This window comes from Corythoichthys intestinalis, chromosome 21, assembly GCF_030265065.1.
Source record: "Corythoichthys intestinalis isolate RoL2023-P3 chromosome 21, ASM3026506v1, whole genome shotgun sequence".
Taxonomy (NCBI): Eukaryota; Metazoa; Chordata; class Actinopteri; order Syngnathiformes; family Syngnathidae; genus Corythoichthys; species Corythoichthys intestinalis.
Window position 1 is genome coordinate 19,889,382 of NC_080415.1, and position 25,779 is coordinate 19,915,160.

A 25,779-nucleotide genomic window follows, 5' to 3' on the forward strand; every position below is an offset into this window, starting at 1 on the left:
ATAAAACATGGACCCATCCTGCAACTTGTAACCAGTCAGGTTGGTGTTGGTGAACTTATGGCTATTACGTTTCATTTTAATTTGTGCTAACTTGAAGCTATGGGATGGGCAGATGTCCATAAGGGAGCTCAAGTTTTGTACGTTAGTTATAGTACCGTAATCGAAATCACAACATGGATCAGGGCGCTTTCCCAATAACACTGTTGGGTCGGTTTTAAACGGACCATAGTTTTTTTTTCCAGATAGTCCGCTTCCTTTTGTGAATGTGAACGTGCATCCGAACTCTAGTATGGACTAAACAAACGAACTCTGGTCCACTCAAAAATCGTGAGTCTTAGTCCGCTTTAAGCACACCCTGCTTAGCTTGTGAATGGAAGCGAACAGGGTGCGCTTATGCTACATTACGTGCAGCGTCACACCACGCGGAAGTATTTCCTCTTCTAAATTTGTCCAATCGATGAGTGCGCCTTTCGTCCACATATGTCGACATCAAATTTTGATCAAACTTTTATATTTATTATAAATTAATTTCAGTGTAAATAAATCAAAATTAATAAAATTGCTAGAGGAGTACACTGAGAGCAGAGTTTCACCTAAGCAGTCAAATTCAAATCATTGCCATATTTCTGACCTCTTTCACCCTTTCTCATCATATCACCTACCCATCAAATTTGAGTTAAATTGGCTAATTTGAGATATCTTAAACACAGAAAGACATAGAATTAAATACTTGATAATCTCCGCCTTCCAACAGGGTTCACCTAATGGCGGGGGTGAAAATGATTAAAAATGTAAATACACTCTAGTTAGGGTGGTTAACACTCTAAAGTTGGTTTATTGTTATCTATTTATTCATTTTAATTTCATAGTATTTAATGCAAAGGGAACAGCCAATGATGCACCTGTCAACTGAAAGTGACCTCATCAGTTATGGTGGTGAATAATTACCTTTCTTCGGGTCAACAAGAGGAGATAAGTCTGCACTCTGTAGAAGCCCGGCGAACCAACTCGCTTCTGTGACGGCCATGTTGTTAAGGTAGACATTCCCATTGAAGGCAACTCACTAACCCACTACAAATATTCAAGCGCCTGATGATGACACGCTACCAGCAGCTTTCACTTTCTTTCTTTGTGTGATGGATCTTGTTAAATGACCAATTACCTGTTATGTCAATTGACAAATGCGTATTGGTTGAATAATATTTGCAAAAGGTTACATGTGATGTCAGTGGTGTCTGCTGGATGAACACTGTAGGGGTGTCCTAAAGTAGTAAATGAGCTCAATGGGCTGTTTGCCAGCATGGGTTCATGATGGAGGAAGAGCAGTGCGGGTGTCTCTTTGTAGCCTGTTGAGTTCAAAACTAGCCGCTGGTGGTATCCCGGCACATTGATCTGCCTATCGTTAAATCTGGTCTGTCTTTGACCTTTGTTTACTATCTGTAGTGCTCCAAATGCTTGTTCTTCTTATTTAGTTTTAACCTAATCTAACAATTTTATACACGACACTACTTTTACCCCTATGGTTTTCATAACTATACTTTGTCTTTATTTAGATGATTGTATAGTATGTCTACTTGCTTATTAATGAACCCAAGATGAGAGTAACATGCATTAAGCATTCATCAATACATTCTTTTTGAAGCGTTTTTGCCTTGCCATCCAAGAAGGTCACCTCTGATAATGCAGCTTTATGAATATGAAGCCCTACTTTGAATGAATTACACTTATTTACCCTCCTCTTTTTAAAATCATTAGCGTAAACTCCCCCTGTAGCCAAGAACCTCCTGGCCGCAGATTAAAGGCGTTATCAGATGAATATTGATATGTTTGATGAAACCCCGTGAGCTGTGGTTTACATGTGTTTTGGTCTTAAATATGAAAATAGGATTCACAGTCATGAGCGCACTGATTAACATATTATTCAGCGGGTTGCTTGACCGCATTATTTTCTTGGAAAAAGATGGTACTGTAAAAATCTGCAGCCTTTCAGAAAATTTGCTTTTGTTCATGCATCTCTTTGTATTTTAAACGGTTGTTGTTACTAATACGTGTGAAGTGTTACCGGTAATTTGTTTGTGTTTCTTAAAATGACAACGCAGTGCAAAGTCAAACCCTGAAATAGTTCACTTTGCAGTAATGTATTTTTTAGGGCTGTCACGATTAAAATTTTTAATCGAGTTAATCACAGCTTAAAAATTAATTAATCGTAATTAATCGCAATTAATCGCAATTCAAACCATCTATAAAATATGCCATATTTTTCTGTAAATTATTGTTGGAATGGAAAGATAAGACACAAGACGGATATACCTGTATACATTCAACATTCTGTACATAAGTACTGTATTTGTTTATTATAACAATAAATCAACAAGATGGCATTAACATTATTAACATTCTGTTAAAGTGATCCATGGATAGAAAGACTTGTAGTTCTTAAAAGATAAATCTGAGTACAAGATATAGAAATTTTATATTAAAACCCATCTTAATGTTTTCGTTTGAATAAAATTTGTAAAATTTTCAATCAAAAAATAAACTAGTAGCTCACCATTGTTGATGTCAATAATTACACAATTCTCATGGTGCTTAAACCCATAATATCAGTCGCACCAAAGCGCCAGCAGAGGGAGACACTCCAGACTCGAACCCCACTGAGATGCTGTTGCATGATCTAAAGACAGTGATTCATGCCAGATTTCCTAGGAATCTGATTGAACTACAGCAGGTTTGTAGTGAAGAATGGGCAATGCCAGACTGATCTGCAGCTACAGGAAGCGTCTAGTTTAAGTTATTGCTGCCAAAAGGGAGGGCCACGAAATATTAAATGTGATGGTTCACTTACTTATTTTTCCCCCTTCTGTTATAGTTTGCATACTATCCTCATTAAAATATGAAAACCCATAAATTTTTGGGGTCTTTTTAGTTAAAGCAGACAGTTTTTTCATCTGTGGGATTTTGATATAGATCAGATCACATTTGATGGTGATTTTATGCAAAAATGTGAGAAATTCCAAAAAGTTCACTTTTTCATACCACTGTATTTCAGATGCGCTACAGGTTAGAAATCCGGATTCCGGATTTTATACATTTTTAAATATACCCCTCCCACATACAGATTTAAACTTGACATACCTTTTAAAGTCTACATGTGCGTCTAACACACTTGCTTAGCAGTTCTGTAATAGGTTAAAGCACGTTCCCTTCAAACTGTTGTTCTCTTCCAGTTAAGTTTATTGTAAAAGTGGCACAAAACAAAATATAGTAATGATAATATATTTTTACACACCATAATGTTCAAACACAACAGTGTAATTTCATATGTCAAAAGCCCACTGGCATAATGATATGTGGAAAGTTATAGACAGGTTGATAGAAACTATCATAGAGTTTATTTACACTTCCTATTTTGTCATTCAATTAACACACTGTGTACATATTAAATGAAATGTCAGTACCTTCACTCAAAGTATCAAATTAATATATCTAGAACGACAATATATTTCTGTTCACATGCAATCCCAGTGATGTTATAAAAGAAGCAGGATTCAGTTCAATGATCATTAACCTCCAAATAGCCTTTATAAAAAATAAAGAAAAAGTCCAGAGAAACATGAGCGTTCAACTTCCGGGATATTTCGCATTGTCATTGTGCTCTTAAGAAATGGAGTGACCCTCAAGTCATGCTGCAAGCGTGTCTGAACCCTAAACGCTTGCCCACTTCCTGTGACTGCTGTGGAGAGATGTGCAGCGAAAGTTTGATGGTAATTGTATCTCATCCCGCGGTTTTATACATGCTGAGATGCTTCCTCGTCCGAAGGCGCTTCCTTTCCTAGCCACATTGCATTGCATTGTTTTTTGTGTGTGTGGCATGAATGCCCTGCAGTCAAAAACACTCTTCAGTTTCAGCTTCGTGTAGCGCAGGAGGTACTTGGGATAAATTTTCCACAGTGGCCATTATTCATCAGTGACAGCAATGGCCATTTTAGTTCAGTGTTTCCACTGCAATTGATCCGAAGGGGAAAATCCATTTTTATGTGATAGCCGTAGCTTTTAACCAAACTGACTGCTGTCTCTGTAAGGTCAAGGATTGAGTGAGGGAAGTTATTTTTGTACCCGGCATTCCTAGATTGCCTATCTATCATTGTAGCGCCATGTGATTGATACTGACTCGCCCTGAGTAAAAGATGGAGCTAGGCCAACATAGGTGGAGTTCAATCCCTACAGTAACTAAGTTGACTGCAAATGTTTTATATTCTTTTATTTTTGTCAACCGCTGCATATTACTGTATTACCATCTCATTTAGAAATCGTCCCAGTTTCTGCTTACCACATCCATTTTCATGAATTTATTAACGTTCACGCCTATTTCCTTATACCTCATGTTAACATCCAGCATGTCAAATTCTCCCAACTCACCAGGAATTAACTATTGATGTTTGCAGCACACGGTGGATTGGATTACACGTCCTGTTTTTGAACTGAAGGCATCTCCTTAGGCATCTAATTGCACACGTGTTGCTCCTTCCACTCATGGAGTTGCTGCAGATAACACCATCTGTTCCGTGTCCACGCAAGACTCGTCACGATTTCAAAAAAAAGAGAAACATACAGTATATGCTTTCCCTTGGCAAATAGTTCAAAGTTTTCTACCAGCAGTGTGTCTGAGAGACGCAGTTTTTCAATATTTTAGGAGTAGTAGTGATGGTAGTTGTGAATACAAACATTGAGGATGGTGTCACGTTTGTCACGCTGAGACCAAGCAGATGCCTACGAGAAACCAAGAGACAGATGTTTCATGCTCATTTCAAAGGCCACATTTTAAAGCCTTTTGGCGCTGATCAGGACGTGATTAGCGCCGACACATGGCAACAGTCATTAACTAAAGTAAGAACCTCATCTCAAGTCCTATGACAATTGAAAAGATTTGCTTGAATTATACTGTATACAGTTAAAAGAAAACAAACTTTACTATGAAATCAGTTAAAATCTTTGCTTTTAAAACTACAGCAGCTAGCATCTAGGCTAACTTTTTAGCAGGTATCTTTACTAATGTCTTAACTGCTAGTACCGTATTAGCAGTGAACACTTTTATCACAAAGATATAAAAAAAAAAAAAAACAGCATTTGTATTTGGCTAATGTAAAGATTTATCTACACTGACATAAGGATGTTTAATAACTTTTAAAACATGTTTTTTTTTTTTACTTTTCTTGGCACTAGAACAATAATACCAACTAAAGGAGGACCAGAAAAAAGCCAGTCAGTATACGACTCTCTGTATAGTGATGAGCTGTCTGATTCTGTCACAAGTGCATTTTTTTGCTAGGAAAATCTTGTCAGAATGGACCTCCAGGCTCCACCTTCTATTGGGGTTGTTATGGAGCTGTCACGGTTAGGGTGACAGCACACAATGTAACAGCCCTCTCAACCCCCACTTCCTAAGATGTTAGATGGGATGTATTTGGAACCCATAAAGGCAAAAGGGCACAAGTAAATGAGTTGCTCTCAGGCCTCACTATGTGCCTCTGACAGGTTTCACTGCTAAAGGAGCCATTCACTTGTATTGAGAAAACTGCTTTAAAAGCAGCACTGATGCTGCCAGTGGACATCTTGAGTAGATGGATTGAACAAGACTTTTTATTCAGTAAGGTAAAATAGTCTTGATATGTGTTCTTTAAAGCGCTTTGTTACTATTCTACTTTATGATTGTCCTAGATAGTTCACATGAGCTGTTGAAGAAATTATGCGTGTACTTTCATTATGTTCAGACTAACATTGACCCCTTTAATTGGCTGAATGTGCCAGTCCATTTTTTTCCTTCAAACATGTTTGATTGGCTGATGACTTGACCCCCCCACACGCACAAGCATTCACAGCACAGAAATACAACATGCCGCCCCCTCCGCCCCCTTTGAAGGTTAGGGATATTCCAATTTTTTCCCCGCCAGCAGCAGCCACTGTAAGTAATGTAAAAAGACGTCAATGTTGTGGAGGTGGGGAACACACCACTAATTTTGCAACTGCTACAGTGCTTCAAGTCAATTTTACTCAGATTTCTTGAAATAAGAAAAACAGCTGGCTGAAAATAAGCTTAACAGACTTGTTTTAAGCAAAAAGTTTGTATATTTAATCTTATAAAAAAACTTGTTTGCCACTTTTTTTTTTTTTTTTTTAAATCAAGAATAAATATTGTTCAAAACATTTGAATGCATTTTTTTTCTTGATTTCGGTGAAAAATTACCAACCTTTAGATGTATGGGCTCAATTTGAACAAAAAGTAATATTTACTTAAAGTAAGTGGAAGAATCTGAAGCATTCATCTGTTAATTAGCCTTTAGCACTCAAAACAAGATGAACAAAATTACCATTATTAATGGATTTAACAAAAATGATCAGATTAAGACTTAATCAATTTGCAGTGTGAAAGTTAGTATAAGTCAATACAGATTTATTTTGCATTAACCATTTAGCCTATCAATTAATTAGGTTCATATTGGTGAGAGATGTAGCCCTGACCCCCGTTCACCCAATCTGTTTGGTCTTATTAATGTCCCGTCCCCAGCAAAAAGTGCCCTTGCTCAAAAGCATTTTTGATCCAAACATAGTGTAAAGAAGTGCAATCATGTTTTTTTTTTAAATGAGCTGAAGTTCCTTGCTGCAAAAATTTTAGAGAAAACATTGGCGTATCTGTCCTCGCAACAAAAAAATGTCCTGTCTACTTTGTGACAGAGGAGGATATTTGTCACTTTGTGATATGTTGTGTTGTCTTTCGCTGTAGATACTAGAGCTGTCTGGCAGGCCAGTTTCTCTGAAAAGTGGACTTTAAGGGGCCATAAAACCTGTCTGTGGTTAGATATGAACCCAAGTCTAATCAGACAGGCTTATTTACACCAGGACACATGTTCCCTTGAAAACACCATCACTCCTCAGCCAAGTGCCGCTGGTCCGCGTACAGATCTCGGTGACAAACTAAAAGAGAAAGCCAAACGGGAGGGGTTAAAGAGGATTCACCCGTTATTTCATTAGGATACGCTTTTTTTACGGATAAGTGGATTAGACACTCCAGCTGTTCAATTACCCAAGCGCTCGTAAAAAGCTGAAGTTGTGTCTCCCGAGTGAGATATTGTCACGCTGCCTGTAGCCATAATGGTAAGATTTAGGATCCGCCGTTCCTCAGTGACAAGAGACTCAGACGAGAGACCCTCTCCGTCACCAGATATTGCGCTCCCCAGCCGCTCATTAAAGATGGGAACCATTACTTTGGGCACGGCTCGCTTCTCGCCGCTGTCGCTTCATCTACCTTCACAGCCCCCTGGAAGTAAATAAACATAAATGAGCTCAAGAATGGACAGACTGCACCTGGGCTAAACCTGTGAGGGATTTTACTTTGGCTCTTTGGTTCATTACTTTCTTAATCTGTCTCATAATATCTCTCGTTATACTGCTAAGTGGTAGGGTTAAATTTATTGAAGCCCAAAGGATGAGCTGGGACTACATCGACTTTCTTATTCTACCTTATCTGTAGAGATTTTTGCTACAATTCTCATGACCTAACTTTCCGATTTAATTTGGATTGTACCTGACGAGTTGACTGTGGTCAACCGGGGCGTAAATTTGTATTCACTTAGACGTTTAACTAGTAGGTCGCCATTGTTGTTGACGTCGCAGGACAGTGACATCACATGGTTACACTGCCGGGCTTTCAGAGTGTAACTCTAGCGACATAAACATGTAATCTGTTCAACCCTTTCAATTCGAACCCGAAAGGAGCATTAATGAGCAGGACAGCACTGTCGATATTTTACAAAACGAGCAGCAAAAAGCAAAATGAACAGGAAAGACAGGATGACACGAAACGAGTAGGACAAAACCGGTGTTCTGCCAAAATGTGCTACACTGGCGAATCGTGAAACGTCCTACAAGAGGTGAATTTGACACCCAAAGTACTACCGTGCTCTTTCAGTTTGTTTTGTTCAGATTCCTACTGACAGAACATACAAAAGATGCCTTAAGAAAATACTTAAACGTAGTAATATCAAATAAGGGTGGTTTAAATACGCTGACTCATGTGGTCAACAGATCAACAATCTGCTTTAAAGCTACCAGAAGAAAACTGTGAGTATGAGGGGGAAACGCATGCAAGAAGTATTTTGAGGCAATGAAAAGGTAATAAAACACTCAATATAAACACAAATAGTAAGTATTCGCCGCTTTTAACCAATGTGGGCACGTGTTGGGCGTCTCGCCGCATAGGAAGGAATTGCAGAACACCGGTAGTGTTCTTCTAGTGCAGTGTTTTTCAACCTTTTCTGAGGTGTGGCACGTTTTTACATTGGAAAAAATCTCGCGGCGCACAACAAACCAAAAATGTTCCAAAATTATTTTCTGTACAGTATGTTTAATGATCAAACAATTTCTCAGTATTTATACTTACTCATTGTGAAACTTGAGCCTGTTTAGATGAACACAAACCCAATATCCTGGCAGAAATCTTTTTCAAAAGCTCTCAGTCGCTCTCTGTTTTTATTTTTTATAGCAGTTAGGCTTGAAAAGCTCAGAAAGATCAGACAGCGGGACTTAACCACATTAGGGCTGAGCATCTTGCTGACAATGGCTTTGCAGGCAGGTATTAATTTCTCTGCCAAACTGCCAATCTTGTTAGATTTAGCAACAAGCAAACTGGCTTTGAGGGCTTTCTCATTTACCTCTGTAGTTTTTCATCAAAAATTTTGCCTGTTTCTCTGTGTTTTCACAAAGGCGAACAAAATAGTCCGCCTTATTTTGAAGCGACAGGTGTTTCGTTTCGAGATGACGTTTTCGTGTGGCGTTGAAGAACTGATTTAGATTTTTAGCCATCAGCCACCTTTCTGTCCTCGATAATGCTTTGGAATAAAACACAGGGAAAATTGACAGTCGTCACATTTGAATAAAATGGAAAAGACACCTTCATGTATATCGACACTTGTGAAGTCTAATCAAATGATGTACAGTAGATGTGATGGGGTCTACATTGTTGCGGACAGCAGGGTGGCTGATGGTTAGAAATCTGAGCAGTTTTTGTACGCGACATGAGCAATACCTCGTTCAGCTGCACACTTCCTACTGCAACTCCGCCCGACGACATGAAAAAAAAAAGTGATATTGGATCATTTCTAGCGACACACCAGACGATCTCATACGGCACACCGGTTGAAAAACACTGGTCTATTGACAGTGACAAACTACTTCATTACCCCGAACCTTCCTTGCACACATAAAACCTGGCGCCCTCCGTAGGTCAAAACGTACTGAATATTATAGATTTTTAAATCTATGGCAATATTTTATGTTTTTTTAATCACATATTTTAGTAAAAGAGAACAATTGTGGCTTATTAGAGCCTATAAGTCTTTAAGTCCGAGGTTCCCTTTAAGTTTTTGTTGTTGTTACTAATTTAAATGTTCATGACCTTAAAGTCCAAACAGTTGATTCTTAAGTTTATGAATGATCCCGACACTGGAAAAACAAAAGAGTTAAATTTTAAATACTGGAAGCTCTGGTTGCCATATTTGTACTGTTTAAAAAGTGATACTTAAAACTCTCAGTAGGCAGCACGCTCGACTGCCAAGGTGACAGTGAGGGCCCTGGTTTGAGGGAGAATGAGAAAAGTAGAGCTGTGACGTAACTGGACTGATTGGACTGAGGACTGATGACATATACAGTATTTTCATAGTTTCAGGTATCAATAAATTATATTTTTTCTACCACTATTTTCATTTTTTATTTAAATCTAGTGTAAAATTTACAGTTACTGAAGCACTACATAATTTTTACGTGTATGGTATTTAATGTTTTTCATGATTTTTAATGGTTAAATTCTAGCATCCACTGCTGCTCTTTTACAGTGTATGTGGTGCTATTTAGTAAGGGACAGAAAAAGTGAGTTGACAGCGGAAAATGTAAGTTTTTTTTTTCCCCCAAACAAGTGACAGAACACACCTCTGCTCTTCCATCTGCTGGACCAGCAGTTTCTTAATCTAATTGGCGCAGTCAGGCAACCGGCACTGCCCCTCAGAATGCAAGTTTCCAGACTTCTGGGAGTAATGGCAGCTGTGGGCTCAAGGGGGCCCTCCATTTTGTCACCTCTATGTCCCGAGAATGCTGCTCCACAGGGACTGCGATATGAGGACAAATGGACTCTCGGGAGCGAGGGCTCACTGAAGCACACCTCTTTAGCTCTCCTCAGTCAACCCCCATCTCGAATGCCAACATTCACGCCATCGCATCTGGCACAGCGGCTCGGACCAACTAGTATGCATGCATGCAAACTCATGCCTTTTTATTTACCCCGTGACAAGCATCGCTGTTAGTTCCCTGGTGACGCTTTTCACTTGTCAACCCTGATGAGACGCCCTTTCACAAGCCATGGCCAGCGCATGAATTTCTCGCTGGTACAAGAGAGCGCGGCTCTCCTAATGAATTCATTTCATCTAACTTTTCCCCTCGCTTTCGCATCGTATCCACTCAAGTCCGAGTCCAGCTCTTATGCTAGCTGGGAGGAAGGCGGTCGGATTTTCGGTTGTTACTCTGATGTGAAGAGAATGTTTGTTACGGCCTCTCCTCTGTGGTTTTGTGGATGATTGACTCTAATGTCAGGGATGAGCGCCTGACACAACCGTTTACCTTCCAGGATCTTCACTTGCGCCTGACCTCTCACAACTGACAGAAGTGATGCTCAAGTCTTTAACAGAAGTGATCATGGTGATAGAAGTTGTTTTTCCAACATCTTAGCCGGCTCACATTTCATGCAGTAACCTCTTTCTCCAGAGCCTCTTAAATTAGCCCAGGTCTATTTGATGAGAGGCCGGGCACGGCATGACGTGTTGCAGGACCAAGGGGGCATAAATCATTCCAAAGAGCGGCGGCTGTGGCAGGCCGGAACGTCGCATCCACTAGCCAAGATTTACGCCGCGCAGCGAAATACGGCCCCCGCAATCTGGATCCTCTTCCACCGGGTCATCTCAAAATTGGTTATTGATCTCCCAATCACAAAATGAATCATTGGGTTGCCAACTAGTTTCTACATTTACAGTACTGCGCCTCATCCTACATCAGCGATGGATTGTTGTTTAGAGGCAAAAAGAAGCGCACTTTCAGGAAGTGAGTGCGGGGAAAAGTACTTTGAGATGAATGGCTGTCATATTGTCTCATTAGAACGAATTTGAACAGCTGCAAATGCTGACAGCCAGCTGAAGAGCTTGAAATTGCAGGTGTTCTTAGCATATTGTGATTGAATCATTTTAATAGTTTTATTTGCAGATACACAAAATGCCAACAGCCATAATGCAACCTGTTATTTCAAGAAATATGCTGAATTGTGTAGGAGTGTGTCAGTAAAATCGCTGCTTTTCTCATGAAGTGCTTCATTTTTTTTCATTACATCACCACTCATCATTTAATGGTGCTTCACTTCTTGCCCAATTAGGCTTCAAGATGCTTTGTAAATCCAGCTTCTGCTCTGGGGGTGCTTCTCCTGCACCATAAATGCCAGGGTGGCTATTATCAGAATTCCTTTGTGAATGAAAACAGACATCTTGATAATATGGATTCAACCTAATTGAATGATTGCAACAATGACAATGGAACTCGCTTTGAATTTTCTCCTAAATGTCAGTATTGGAGAAACAAAACAAAAAAAAAACATTGTTGGAGGAAAAATGTCAGTCTTTCAAAGAGTTTTAGCATTCCTTGGTCACCTCTGAATGGACTTGTTCTGGCTATTATTCATATTTATGGGTAATTTCTTAGTTATTCTTTAGAGCATATTATCCAGCTGTTAAATATTACCCAGTCAAAAGTACGTTTTTCTAAGTTTTAGGATTTGTCAGTAAGCATTTTTTAAAATTTCAGCCTTGTCAGTTTCAAGATATTTTAGTGTTGGTCTTTATAGAAAGGATACACCAATTTTGTCCATGTACTTTCTCCTGGATTCAAACAGGTCTGGAGGGTGCCTTTTGAGTCAATATTGGTCAGCTGTACAAGTCCACCTGCATTTATTGGCGGTTGACGGTGTCCAGGTGGGCATCCGTTATTGATCCGGACATCAACTGCCACTGCCCTGTTGTCACCCTTAGCAGTATAGAAGACTTTGGTTGATGCACTGTCGATAGACACAAAGGTGCAAAACTTGAGTTTGAAAGGTGATGCAAAAGGAACTGTGTTTTTCCTTCAGGTCTCTTTAATAATGACTTTCAGACTGGAAAAGATTTCCCGGGCACAAAGTTAAATGGATGATTCTTATGGAGGTTTTCCGAAACAACAGGAAAGAAGTCTTACCCCAAAAAGGCAATACTTTGCGTTCCCAGGGAAGTCAAGGACACTGTTATTGCCCCTTACAGAGGAGGCACTGAAAAATAGATGGATGAATACTTAGTGTTTGATTGAGTCATTTATCCTCTGTGAAATGGATAGGCATCTAAATCTGTACATCACTTGTCTCATATGAGCATGAAAATCACTTTGTTGGATAGCGGCAATGCGGTGACTAATTGTGCGTTTTTATGCTAATCTTGTTTGAACCAGCTTGATTTTGTGAGTGTTTTATTGGTTGAGCAATGATGCAGTGATACATGAGCAATGATGATAACAATTAACATGCTGAGATGTTTAATTAATTTGATAGAGTTATGGAACTGAATGATGATATAAACTCCAAAATCAGTTGGACCACATCATGGATGCTTGGCAAGGCGTTCGATATTTTGGGTGTCTAACTAATGGATGATATAGATTTATAAGATAGGTTTATAAAAGACAAGCACCCCAAAAAAATTGTCACACAAAACGTTTATGGCAGATACTTTTATTTTTCTTCCATGATATATATCTTCATATTTATTGTAATACATTTTGATGACATTATTTAAGAAAATACTCTAAATCCTCACATATCACTGCACATTCATCACCAAATCAGTATAGAACTCTGTTCTTATATGTTGCAATACAATACTTAAGGATTATTATCCCTTCTATAAACAATCCATTCAATTACAACACAAACAGTACATTCTTTTGTTTTCATCACTCCAAAAAAGACAGACATATATTTACTGATTACAGCTGGAAGATATGGTAAAATAGGTGTTGCATCTTTTAAGGCATTTTTTTTTCTCCTGCATACTCTTAATATATTTTGTTGCACAATATAAATTTTATACATATAAAACTATTGGTCCTCTCCAAGAATAAACATGCATTTTCTTTTCCTTATGATGGTTTCTTGATTGGAATGATGATTAATTGAAACAGAAAAAAAAAAAAATCTACATTTTAATCACGTCAACATTGCAATTGCGTGCAAGTGTATGTGGATAGGATAACAAAACACTACATTTGTTACCATTTAACAAGTGAAACACTTTACATCAAACATTAAACTCCACTAGAATTACCTGACAATATTGCAAATATTACTATAATTACAGTTATTAAAAAGTGCACGTAATCTCTCTCCGAATAAATATAACAATGTGATACATTAAATTGCACATATACTATACGATAATGTTATTGCACATAGATGCTAATTTACAACTACCTCTACAAAAATAATGTATTTCCTGTACACATAAACACAGTGCTTTGCCTCATTCACCACTTACAGTAGGTCCACCTTTAAAATATTATTGCTATCATTAAGAACACACATACATACACAGCTCAACACTCCACATTTATATTCTACCAGCTAGTTTTAATATAGCACGTGTGTCTTTGGCAACTTTAGTATCAGCAGCATCACATTTTGCACACAACCAAACTCCACATTAAAATGGATCAAGATAGATAAACACACTGCTACATATGCTAATACAGTATGTGTGAACAATACATCTGAATCTGAATCAGTCATTCTGTGAGATGAGAACATGGCTTCCGTTTCCTATAGGTTGCCGACTGGTTTATATGCCAAGTCAAGCAATCACTAAGCTAATAATAATACAGTATATTATGGTCACATGATGTTTAGGCCTTTCATTTAGAAGTAAAGTTACTCCAATTATATTGCACAGCGGACAAATATCCATCCGACAAAGCTAAAACCGCTATGTCCCTGCTCTGTTAGGCTTGCTACCCCCCTGCCGGCCATCCGCAATTTTGGCTGCAGCACCGCCACAGCAAGCCTCGCACAAGTCTCTGATTTCCAGCAGGCCCTCATTCAGCGCTTTGACAAAAACAGCCGAGCTTGTCTGAGTACTTTCCCAGAAACTGGACACGCAGAAGACAATGTGATCTGGCTGCGGGTTGTAGCAAGCGCCATAGCCGTTGCGCACTACTGGACCATAGCAACAAAACATTTCTACTGTGGTTGGCACCTGAAGACCAGAGAAGATGTTCATCAGAAACACTGGATCTATACTTTTCCAATTAATCTAAAGGAACTAAGTACTATACCTGACTAGTAGACAGGATGAATTGGTTACTTGCGACATAGGTTTCATCGCAAAAGATCTCTGGACGCTCCATGTTGAGCTCCTTGGCACTTTTGAGTAGTCCCAGAAGATGATTGTCTATTGCCATTCCTGTAATAGCCTTAACAACATGTTTCATAGTCTAAATTGCTGAATTCCGAACACTGTCTATGAGGTATTGAGGTTTTTGAATCTAGTAATACTTAAATTAAGGATTATCACTTACTGCAATTGTATAATTTGTCTGGGCATTTATTGCATTCCTCAGTCGCTTCATTTTTTCCGTTTCCTGTGAGAAAATTGAAAAACAACAGTCAATGTTAGGTTATCATGTCAGTTTTATTGTCTGAAGGAAAATGTCTCACCGTGTAAACGTTCCTCTCATCCGTCATAGACTGGACAAAAGCCAATGCTTCAACAGTGGCGGAACGAATGTTATCTACCCGTCCATCCCGGAAACGCCTGATAGATGCGCTCTCATATGTTGAGACCAGCTTTCCAGTGCACCTGTGCACAAGTTCAGTAGAGTCATCACAACATTGCCCTAACAGTGTTCGATGATTCTAAAGTGAATTCTTACTTGAAAAATGCAAGCTGAAGGGCTACTTGTACAAATGCATCTGGACTCATTTTTTGCTTCTTGATGAATTCTTTTCCATAACCCTTGAATGTGAAAACATCCATGTCCAGATTATTCACCAGCCTGGAGGAAAAGTACAAGATATACTTTATGAAACTTGTCCTCTGGAAGAAGTTTCATTGTTTCTATACCTCTGGAGTCGCTCCTCAGATGCCACAAAGAGTCCCTGGATTCGTGCATTGTATTTCCATACAAGTCTTCTTGGGGGTTGAAGCTTTCGACTACTGGACGGCTTCACGGTCTCTAATGCGGTTCTAGCTCTTTTTAGGAGAACAAAACCATCATCTCTATTCAACATTTGATCATCTTTTTCTCAAATAACTTACATGTGCTTCGTCAAATATTCGGAACATTGGACCAGTACAACACCCTCGAATGCGGAGTGCTCGCACACCACTCCACATATTCCATCCATTCCTACGACAAACTAATAATAAGGAGATTTTTTTTAACTGAAGCACCAAACTACCTTTATGGACAATGAATGCGTCATGGACCATACCTGCATTGACTTGTCATACCAACGATTTGCGCCGTTCTTTTCCCTTCCACCACCATGGAGCATAAGCAAAGCTCTGTTAGTATCAGTGGGCTTTGTTCCACTGGACTCATCCAGGCATAATATACACAGGCATGTTTCTATCAGGGCTAGGGCGTCCTTGTTAGTTTGATCTGGAAGATGGACATATTTGTTAGTGCATGTGTGTAAATTTCTGTTAGAAATGTTGGATAGTTTCACCTTTTGTCAGAATATCTCTGGCTTGTGCCCATTCTGTTCGGTCGTCAGATGTCAAGATACCAAATGGAGGACATCTTTCGCCCACATTTCCTGCCATCGACACAATTTTCTCCAATTGGGATAAGATCTCTGTCTCGCTGAGCGGCTTACTGTTGGTGACAACATCCAAGGCGAAGAACTAACAAGGAATAATAGGCACCAGAAATCAGGCTTTTCAAAACAATTCTAATGTACAGTCTTCAAAATTACATGCCATTAAAATATGTTGCTAAACATGTAAATTACCCTATCTCCTGTGCTGTAATCAGGTAATGATGTGACTCAAGGAAGCTCTCAGACAAAGTGGCAGATTTAATCAGTTGTAATTCGGTTAACTAACAATATCTCCAACGGGATAGGCCCTTGTGTATTGAAGATTTATGTTTGTCAGAATCATAGCCAGATGAAAACCCTGACTCTGCTGTATCTCTCTTGTTTGATTTAAAACCCCGGCACTGTCATCTGAATACAAGTTTGAGTTTATCAGCAAACAGTAACTGGTGGCTTAAATGGCTGACTATGTTCAATTTATCGAGACGTAAGCAAGGATCGCACTCCTATATCATCTACCCACTCACAAACGGGAATCGAAACCTGCTTAAGTGCTCATTTAACTTTAAGACCAATGTTGAGGAGGTAATTAATTCATTAGCTCTGTAGCCAACCAAACTGAGATTGTGTTTATTTTGAAAGAGCATTCTCGATCATTCAAACTTAAACATCCTTTCCGTCCACTGTGCTCTTTTATAGACCCATCAAAGATTTCATGTGTGCATGCACATTGATGCATTAAGTGGTCGCACAGTTTGTCTCACACGGACTGAAGCAGTGAATGTTAGTGCCCTGACCTGGTTCTTACACGCCACAATGATGTGCGCCGATGTTTCAGAGGCTGCGTTCATGTGGACCTTAAGCGTGTCTGTCTTCAGGCCCGGGTAGCGGTATGAGGTAAACAGGCGGGAATACTGCTCCATGCACAGAGGGGTCCCAGCCAGCTGGCCTCGGGCAAACTCCACTGGGAGCGCTTGCCTGAGAGAGACAGAGAGTTACACTTGTGTTGTGGCTGACTCCATAATTTCATCACGGTTTGATTTGATGAGGTTTTGGATGACTTACGCATCAATGAGGGCCTTGTACTCCAACACACCTCTGATGAGACGTGCTCCATATCTGAAATGAGTCCAGATCTGAAAGTTAAGGGCTTTCCTGAAAGCACAGAACGTGTTCTGGCCAGCCAACGTGATGAGGTGCACTCCCGCCTCTTTAAGCACCGGTGCTAATCACTTTAGTGGAAATTACCGGGCCACAGAGGGAATGCTTGCATGTGCTCATCTGTGTTTATGTGAGTGGGCGACGTATTCAATGAGGGGAAACACTGAGGCTTGTCTGTCTTTATGCTGCTAGTCATTCGTCTTTCGCTTTATTATATTACGAAGACAGATCAATGCAAAAGGGGCGTCCGCTCAGCACCACACCCCTAAATGAGGCCTGACTAGCAGCCTCGGTGGGAAGCTTAGCCTTGTCACTCCCAATTAAATAAGTGTCTGTGGCAGTGGATCATACCAGCTGCTTGTGGTGCTCTGGAAATATTCTGTTGGTACATCAAAGCTGTCTAAAGCTAATGGCGACCTGTACCCTGGTGGACATTTTGTAAGCAAAATGAGGCTCACCATTTATTCTGGTTTATGAGGGCCATGTCAGTATCAATATCCCTATGCAACTTTTGGAAATTATAATTCTATGTTAATTTTTGTGTCGATTGTGCAGAATGTCAATATTGGTAGTTTTCAAACTTAAATACCTGAATCCAAGGAAATTGGACTTTAACGACGAAAACCATGTTAAACACAAGACTCATGATCAAATTAATTCTTATGTCTGATTTTAATTTATATTTTTTTAGTATATTTATATATTTATATTATATTTATTTAGTGTTTTTTTTTTTTTTTAGTTTTTTTTAGTTTATTATTTGAGAAATTTATTAACCCCCTTATACGGCAATTGACTATTGGCCATTGAAAAATAACTAAAACAAACTGGACTTACATACATACATATACAGTATATAATCAATTATTATTGCACTTTACTATTTAAAGGGTACCACGGATAGAAAGACATGGAGTTGTTAAAAGATAAATGTTAGTTTTAATAATAGTATAATATAGTTATAATAATTTTATATTAAAACCCCTCTTTATGTTTTCGTTTTTATAAAATTTGTGAAATTTTAAACGAAAAAATAAACTAGTAGCTCGCCATTGTTGTTGACGGCGCAGCGCGGTGACTTCCGTACTTCCACAGTGTCACTCCTTAACAATGTAAAGTAGTGATTTAAATACACCACAAGGTGTCAACGGCGAGTTTTGAATTGATTAGAGATCAAGCCAATGAGTGTGTTTTGTCCCTTGATTGACACTGTAGTTTCCTTTTTAGTGCGGGTCCATTGTGATTTACATTTATTTGAGTGTTGTCTTCACAACAAACAACTCTCCTGGTAATGGCTCCCAGCATCATAGTTTGTATATTGTGACTAAATATTGCCATCCAGTGTATTTGTTGAGCTAAACGAGTTGCTAAAATGTTTAAATAGTTTGAGCAAAGTCTGAGTAAGTTTTATGTGTATTTTGTATATCTATTATGATTGTGAATTTGAGAATGCCAGTTCTTTTTGCATTGTTGTTTGACTGTGTGAGAATAGGGCCTCATTAATACAAATTGAAGCACTTTTTTGTGAACATTATTTTTTTTGAGCGATGTGAATATTATTTTTGTTTTATTTTCACAATATGATACATATGTTTATTGTATATTGTGAAGGAGGAGTTGCCGAAGCTTATGCCAATAAACGGCGCGGTCCAAGCTACGAATGTGAACTCCTGTGTCCACTCGCCTTTCTGTCTGCTTTACACCACATCACCCGAGATCTCAATGTGCAAAATAAGGTGCAATTATAAGCTGTTGGGCAGAAAATGATACAAATAGCCAGCAATCAAAATAATTTTAATACATTTATTCGTTTTCCATGTCGCTTATTCACTGGGAAGCAAGGTTCGGGAGCAACATCTGATAAGTCTGATAAATCTGAGAACTCCGGCAGGATGATCAAAAATCTGGACATCTGCTTTTACGTGACAAAATAAGGTAAGACGTCATTAGACGTCTCGGTAGAGGCAAACTGCACCAACGTTTTTGTGTGTTGTGATGCACAGCCCTGGGCTATCAGCAAAAATAAACACTACAGCTCTGGATGCTAACTATTTCCATAATAATATTGGAATAAGTTGGATCACACAATAGTTTACCGTTAAGATCTTCAAACAGTTTTTGACACCAAACACTCTCCTCCTCTCGTCACTAGAGCAGGAGAGTGCTGTCACTAGCGAACTTGACACACGAACGCTACTCGTCTCATCCCGTCTTTCCTGTTCATTTTGTTTTTGCTGTCCTTCTCATTAATGTTCCACTCTGGTTCAAATAGGAAGGGCAGAACCTATGACATGTTTATGTAGTTATAGAGTGACACTGTGGAAACCGGCAGCATACCATGTGACATCACCGCCCTGCGACGTCAACAACAATGGCAACCTACTAGTTAAAATATTTTTATAAGTTGAAATATATATTATAAATATTTTATGAATTATATTTTATAAATTTTATTAAAACAAAAACATTAAGAGGGGTTTTAATACAAAATTATAGTAACTCGTGCTAAAATGTATCTTTTAAGAACTACATGTCTTCCTATCCATGGTACCCTTTAAGATATTTATTATTAATTTGGGTATTTTTATTACATATTTAAAAATATGATTTTGATTATAAACTACATTCATCAAATCAAAATGAATAAAAATAGAAATACACTTTAGTTATGGCCCTCGATAACATAATTATGTTTGAATAATAATTATGTTTGAGAGAATCACGATCTACAACCACGTCTCCTTTAGTAAAACAACGTTTTGGAAGACCTTGACGGGAGAATATGACAAGTTATGTTTCCTATTCCACATGTTAGTCTATAAACCATTGCAGACTAGAGGTGCAACGATTAATCGATTCATCGACAACGAATTGATCAGCAAATTAATCGACAACTATTTTGATAACCAATTAATCATTTAGGACCTTCTTCACCTTAAACTTGTCTAAATTCTTGAAATTATAACATACATATAACTTTTTAGTTGTAGATATGAGATTTCTTCATTATATATATATATTTTTTACGTCAAATCTGCTTTTACTTTGGAAAACAGTAATTCACATTTTGGCCAATTTTCGGCCATCTTACTGTCTAAACTAGCTTCTTAGTAAGGCTGCAACAACTAATCAATTAAAATTGATTAATAAATTAGTTGCCAATAAATTTGATAATACAGTTTTAGACTATAGTTAAGTCAGGAAGCTGTAATAAAATATTATTTTTGAAGGAAATAGTCATCCGTTTTGTCTTCATTGTTACTTACAATATGCTTAAAACAACTTCAGGGTAAATTTTGAAGGTAATTGCAAAAGTGACATTCATCCGATTACTCATTTAATTAATCGACTGATTAATCGATTATGAAAAGAATCGTAAGTTGCAGCTCTATTGTAACTAACTCCTAAAACACCGATATCAAACCATACCGATATATGTGGTCGTGGACTTAACATATTATGGCTAATTGTATTGTGATGCCCCACTGGATGCTTTAATAATGATAAATGTTACAACTTCACAAACGTTCTGTGAAAAATAAGAAAATAGCTTCAACTAAAGTTATAGGAAAAGTGCCCACAAATATATTGCACCACTATACAGTGGGGCAAATAAGTATTTAGTCAACCACTAATTGTGCAAGTTCTCCCACTTGAAAATATTAGAGAGGCCTGTAATTGTCAACATGGGTAAACCTCAACCATGAGAGACAGAAAGTGGATAAAAACCCGGAACATCACATTGTTTGACTTTGAAAGAATTTATTTGCAAATCATGGTGGAAAATAAGTATTTGGTCAATACCAAAAGTTCATCTCAACACTTTGTTATGTACCCTTTGTTGGCAATAACGGAGGCCAAATGTTTTCTGTAACTCTTCACAAGCTTTTCACACACTGTTGCTGGTATATTGGCCCAATCCTCCACACAGATCTCCACTAGAGCAGTGATGTTTTGGGGCTATTGTTGGGCAACACGGACTTTCAACTCCCTCCACAGATTTTCTATGGGGTTGAGATCTCGAGACTGGCTAGGCCACTCCAGGACCTTGAAATGCTTCTTACGAAGCCACTCCCTTGTTGCCCTGGCTGTGGGTTTGGGATCATTGTCATGCTTAAAGACCCAGCCACGTCTCATCTTCAATGCCCTTGCTGATGGAAGGAGATTTTCACTCAAAATCTCTCGATACATGGCCCAATTCATTCTTTCCTTTACACAGATCAGTCGTCCTGGTCCCTTTGCAGAAAAACAGCCCCAAAGCATGATGTTTCCATCCCCATGCTTCGCAGTGGGTATGGTATTCTTCGGATGCAATTCAGTATTCTTTTTCCTCCAAACACGGGAACCTGTGTTTCTACCAAAAAGTTCTATTTTGTTTAGTTTCTAACCATGACACATTCTCCCAGTCCTCTTCTGGATCATCCAAATGCTCTCTAGTGAACCGCAGACGGGCCTGGACGTGTACTTTCTTCAGCAGGGGGACACGTCTGGCAGTGCAGGATTTGAGTCCCTGGCGGTGCATTCTGTTACTGATTGTAGCCTTTGTTACTGTGTTCCCAGCTCTCTGTTGGTCATTCACTAGGTCCCCCCGTGTGGTTCTGGGATTTTTTGTCCACCGTTCTTGTTATCATTTTGACGCCACGGGGTGAGATCTTGCATGGAGCCCCAGATCGAGGGAGATTATCAGTGGTCTTGTATGTCTTCCATTTTCTAATAATTGCTCCCACAGTTGATTTCTTTACACCAAGCATTTTACCTATTGCAGATTCAGTCTTGCCAGCCTAGTGGAGGTCTACAATTTTGTCTCTGGTGTCCTTCGAGAGCTCTTTGGTCTTGCCCAAAGTGGAGTTGGGAGTGTGACTGACTGAGATTGTGGACATGTGTCTTTTATATCGATAATGGGTTAAAACAGTTGCCATTAATACAGGTAACGAGTGGAGCCTCGTTAGAAAAAGTTAGACCTCTTTGACAGCCAGAAATCTTGCTTGATTGTAGGTGACCAAATACTTATTTTCCACTCTAATTTGGAAATACATTCTTTAAAAATCAAACAATGTGATTTTCAGTTTTTTTCCCACATTCTGTCTCTCGTGGTTGAGGTTTACCCATGTTGACAATTACAGGCCTCTCTAATGTTTTCAAGTAGGAGAACTTGCACAATTGGTGGTTGACTAAATACTTATTTGCCCCACTGTATTTATTGTTGAAATCAAAATAGTTAAAACATCAGGGTTTTTTCTTTTTTTTTTTGGATGAAGTGCAAAGTGCCAATAAGGCACTGCCATATCACACATGCACATGCATATTGGCCCAAAACTGATAATGAAAAAGTGATGTCAACATTATCCGATATCATTTTAAAATGCTTTTACAGGCCGATATTATCGCTTATCCAATAATATCGGACAACTCTAACCACTAGTTTTACGAAAATGGTAAACAAAACTGTGCTTCATACCTGAGGGCCTCTTTATGATCTTTAAAATTCTGCTTGGGAAACACCATGGCAGGACTAGAGTTCACCGGCAGAGCCAACCTGTTGCTCAGGTACATGTCCTCCAGCCAGTAGTCATACACCTGGAGGATTTTCACAAATTCATTATGTGATTTTTGACTTGAAGGATTATGTTCAGAGTGGGGGCTTAAGCGCAGCTGAGTAAAAAGCCCATTACAGTGCATTTGTGCAGGATGCGAAAGGAGCGTGGGTGAGGACCAGCCAGAGTGGGAGCTGTGATGGATATCACTGAGCCAGCTGAGTTGTGACCTGTCACCCAGAGTCTCTTTAAAAATATTGAAGTGGCAGCATCAAATAGAGCCTCAGATAAATCTTATTTTCTTGTCCTTTTTCAGGATCATTACATGTATCTAGCATTTTAGGTAATGAATAGTGAAGATGTTCACCTAATTGATGCCATATGGCCCTTGGCTGATTTGCTAAATCAATAGTTTCTGTACGGATGACTGCCGCTAAGGTCTCAAAGCAAACTTCAATGTGACTCTTATAGAAACACTATAATACTAGTGCTGCAATAACATTCAATTTCTCACCATGGAGAAAGTTTCACATTGAAAAGGGACTTTTTCATTTAAGGGTGTAAAATGAAGCACATTTAGGTATTCAAAACCACTCAACTGTTGTACCCACTAAAACTGATAATGTATAACAGTTATTGCTGTTACCAGGCTTAATTCACCTCCTAATACCTCCACTGTCATATCTAAAATATGACTCAAAAATGCAATATTTATCTTTTTTAGCAGGTCACAATAATAACAAATAATAATAATAACAATAACAATAATGACAAAAACAAAGAACAAAAAAATAAGATATTGTTACATTGACGGTCTAAAAGTGTTGCTTGTTGTTGTGTTTAAAGGTATATCGCTTAAAGAGTGTCTCATTACATATTAGCATTCACAGACTAAAGGCTCGTCTATCTTGTTTTAAATACAAGGCTTGTAATTTTTGAAAACTTTCACTTTTCAAGGCAGGTCTGTACCGTATATCTGACATCAAAGTGTTATAATTTCAACATTTGATAATACATCACAGTCGCTCTGATATCCAAATGTCATCCCGCCACCATTTGTTTATACCCAGTTTTCCATTTTGTCCCGCCTCTCCAGGAGCTTCTTCTGCAGAACTTCGCCGGTGCCACCGGGTGCCCCGAACTTCTCTACAATGGCCTTGGTTTTGCGGAACTGCTCCTCCTTCACCAAGTGCTGCACGCATTTTAGGTAGGTGTCCAGGGTTTGCTTCAGCGGGGGCACGGGGACCTTAGGCAACCCCTGAAATAATTATGGCGAGAAAGTGACACCAGTTTGATTGCGGGAGAACAGCTGTTAAATGTCATCACCCTCTCACACACATCTTCCAGTGATTGTTCATTAGTCAGATGGATGAAAGGGAGGTGAGCCGTACACGTTAATTATTAGACAGTTAATAATTCATTGTTAATGCTTCAAGGCCATTTAAGCGATAAATTCCGAAACCCTACAGGGAATACTGTACATGTGAATGAACGCTTCTTTTAAAAAAAAAAGTGGATAAATGCAAATGATTATCTTTTCTGTCTGATGTTTGATCATTTGCATGTGGTTGCTGCGGGCAACCAGATGTTAAGGCTGACCCATGCATAGGAATACTCAAGTTAGAGGCATAAATATGTCTTTTTCCTTGTTTTAATGGCAGAAATTCAATGGTGGCAGAATACACTAATTGGGTACACTTTAAACCCTTTGTGAAAATCCAATAAAACAGTTAAGCCTTTGTATAGATGGTAATGCTTAGTTATAATGGTTAGAATTTTAACTTTTTCCCCTTTATACGGTGTTATGATAAATATATTTTGTACAGACATTTAAATACATGATACATTTTTATACAGTTCATTAAGCCAAGGCACATATTTTACATGACAATATCTCACTGCTATCACAGCACCAAACAACTTTTACAAAAAAATATTATATTTAGGTAGATTATCTAAATTCAGCTGTGCAGAAAATTGACATAATTTTCGGACCAACTGCATAATTTGCGAAAATTACGCAATCACTAGTTTGAAGTCATTGTATTAGTAGTGGAAGTGTACTTTATATTGTTTGCTGGTTGCATTTGGTGCTGTCCAGAGTGCTGAATTCACAGTGCCATGCAACTAGTGAACCATTAAGGCGTATGGAGAAAAAAAAAAAAAAAAAAAAAGATAATTATAAAAATAGGAAAAATATAAGCGTACTTCTCGGGCTGCAGTGTCCGTGTCTCTCTCCGAAAGAGACATCTTCACTGTCAGAAGCAGTCGGGGCACACGTTGGTACCGGCGGCTGCAACTAGCACGCAAAGGAAAGTGACATCAGCCCATACACTATAAATTCATATCGATAATGTAATTTGTTGCATGCAATAACAAGCTCACATTTGAGTTATTGTAACAGTGATGTAGTTTTGATCAACTAAATAACAAATTGTCTTGCAACAAACAAGGGGTATAACTGCATTTTTTGAGTAAAATGCACCTGAAAATACACTAAATTACCATTTTAGACTGTCCATTCTCATTCTAGTAGAGCATTGGTTGGAAAACTATGGTTCGTGGGTCATAGACGGACCACCAGAGCATTTTACCCTGCCAGTCATGCAATTCTAAAAACACGTAAAAACCTCAGAGGAGGACTAAAAAAAGTCACCTGAAGAAGCTTAATGAAATAAAAAGTTACATACCTGTTCAGGGGAGACAGGTTAGCGAGACCCCTGCGTCCACGGCACAGTATCCCATATTAAAGCAAGTCCCCTACATGTATGAATAGGAGGAGCTTGTATCTTGACTGCTTCACGCCACGTCCTCTTGCCCACTGGCCGCGTGACACTTCACGTGGAAAGGCGACCGTGTAAAAAGATGCTGAAGGAAGGTGTTTGAAACTACCTAAGAGCCCCCCAACACTTCCTCACCCTCCATCCCGGAGGCTGGAAACTCCTCCCATCCAAATTCATGAGGCATGTTATCTAACCCCCGCCATTCCAACTCACCCCCCTCCCCAATATCCATTTGTTAAATTTATATATAAATGAGAGTGAACGAGCGTTTTGCTTGGTTCACACGATAGGTGTGCTTAAGAGGAGCTAAAACTACATAAAAAGTTGAATCTATTAATTGTTTTGTTGTGCGTGCCTCTTATTTAAAGGTTAAAAA

The 25,779-nt window shown here is 38.8% G+C and overlaps 1 protein-coding gene and 1 long non-coding RNA gene across 2 annotated transcripts in view; one reads left to right on the forward strand and one right to left on the reverse strand.

Annotated features, from left to right (window-relative positions):
* The first annotated feature begins 3,663 nt into the window (after window positions 1–3,663).
* The window catches only part of LOC130909496 (uncharacterized), a 36,124-nt gene continuing 14,008 nt past the window's right edge, over window positions 3,664–25,779 (forward strand). Inside the window, exons 1-2 of the long non-coding RNA XR_009061760.1 lie at window positions 3,664–3,764; window positions 23,717–23,827. This is a non-coding gene — a long non-coding RNA (uncharacterized LOC130909496). The remainder of the gene's footprint in view (window positions 3,765–23,716; window positions 23,828–25,779) is intronic.
* On the reverse strand, window positions 12,839–25,495 carry LOC130909491 (choline O-acetyltransferase-like). The gene is made up of 15 exons (XM_057826043.1): window positions 25,311–25,495; window positions 24,829–24,919; window positions 23,687–23,878; window positions 22,545–22,663; window positions 16,991–17,044; window positions 16,723–16,903; window positions 15,836–16,013; window positions 15,599–15,768; window positions 15,423–15,523; window positions 15,228–15,356; window positions 15,037–15,159; window positions 14,822–14,963; window positions 14,683–14,745; window positions 14,440–14,577; window positions 12,839–14,360 (listed from the first exon to the last, which is right to left on the reverse strand). Exons 2-15 carry the CDS (start codon window positions 24,868–24,870, stop codon window positions 14,091–14,093), a joined length of 1,902 nt encoding a protein of 633 aa, XP_057682026.1. The 5' UTR covers window positions 24,871–24,919; window positions 25,311–25,495; the 3' UTR covers window positions 12,839–14,090.

What these genes read in the sequence shown, in the direction of transcription:
- LOC130909491 (XM_057826043.1), bottom strand. Translation starts at nt 24,870, where the DNA reads ATGTCTCTTTCGGAGAGAGACACGGACACTGCAGCCCGAGAA. An exon ending in TACAAGGCCCTCATTGATGC is followed by an intron (nt 16,904 to 16,990) that starts GTAAGTCATCCA and finishes TGTCTCTCTCAG; the next exon opens with GCAAGCGCTCCCAGTGGAGT. An exon ending in ATGAGAGGAACGTTTACACG is followed by an intron (nt 14,746 to 14,821) that starts GTGAGACATTTT and finishes ATTTTCTCACAG; the next exon opens with GAAACGGAAAAAATGAAGCG.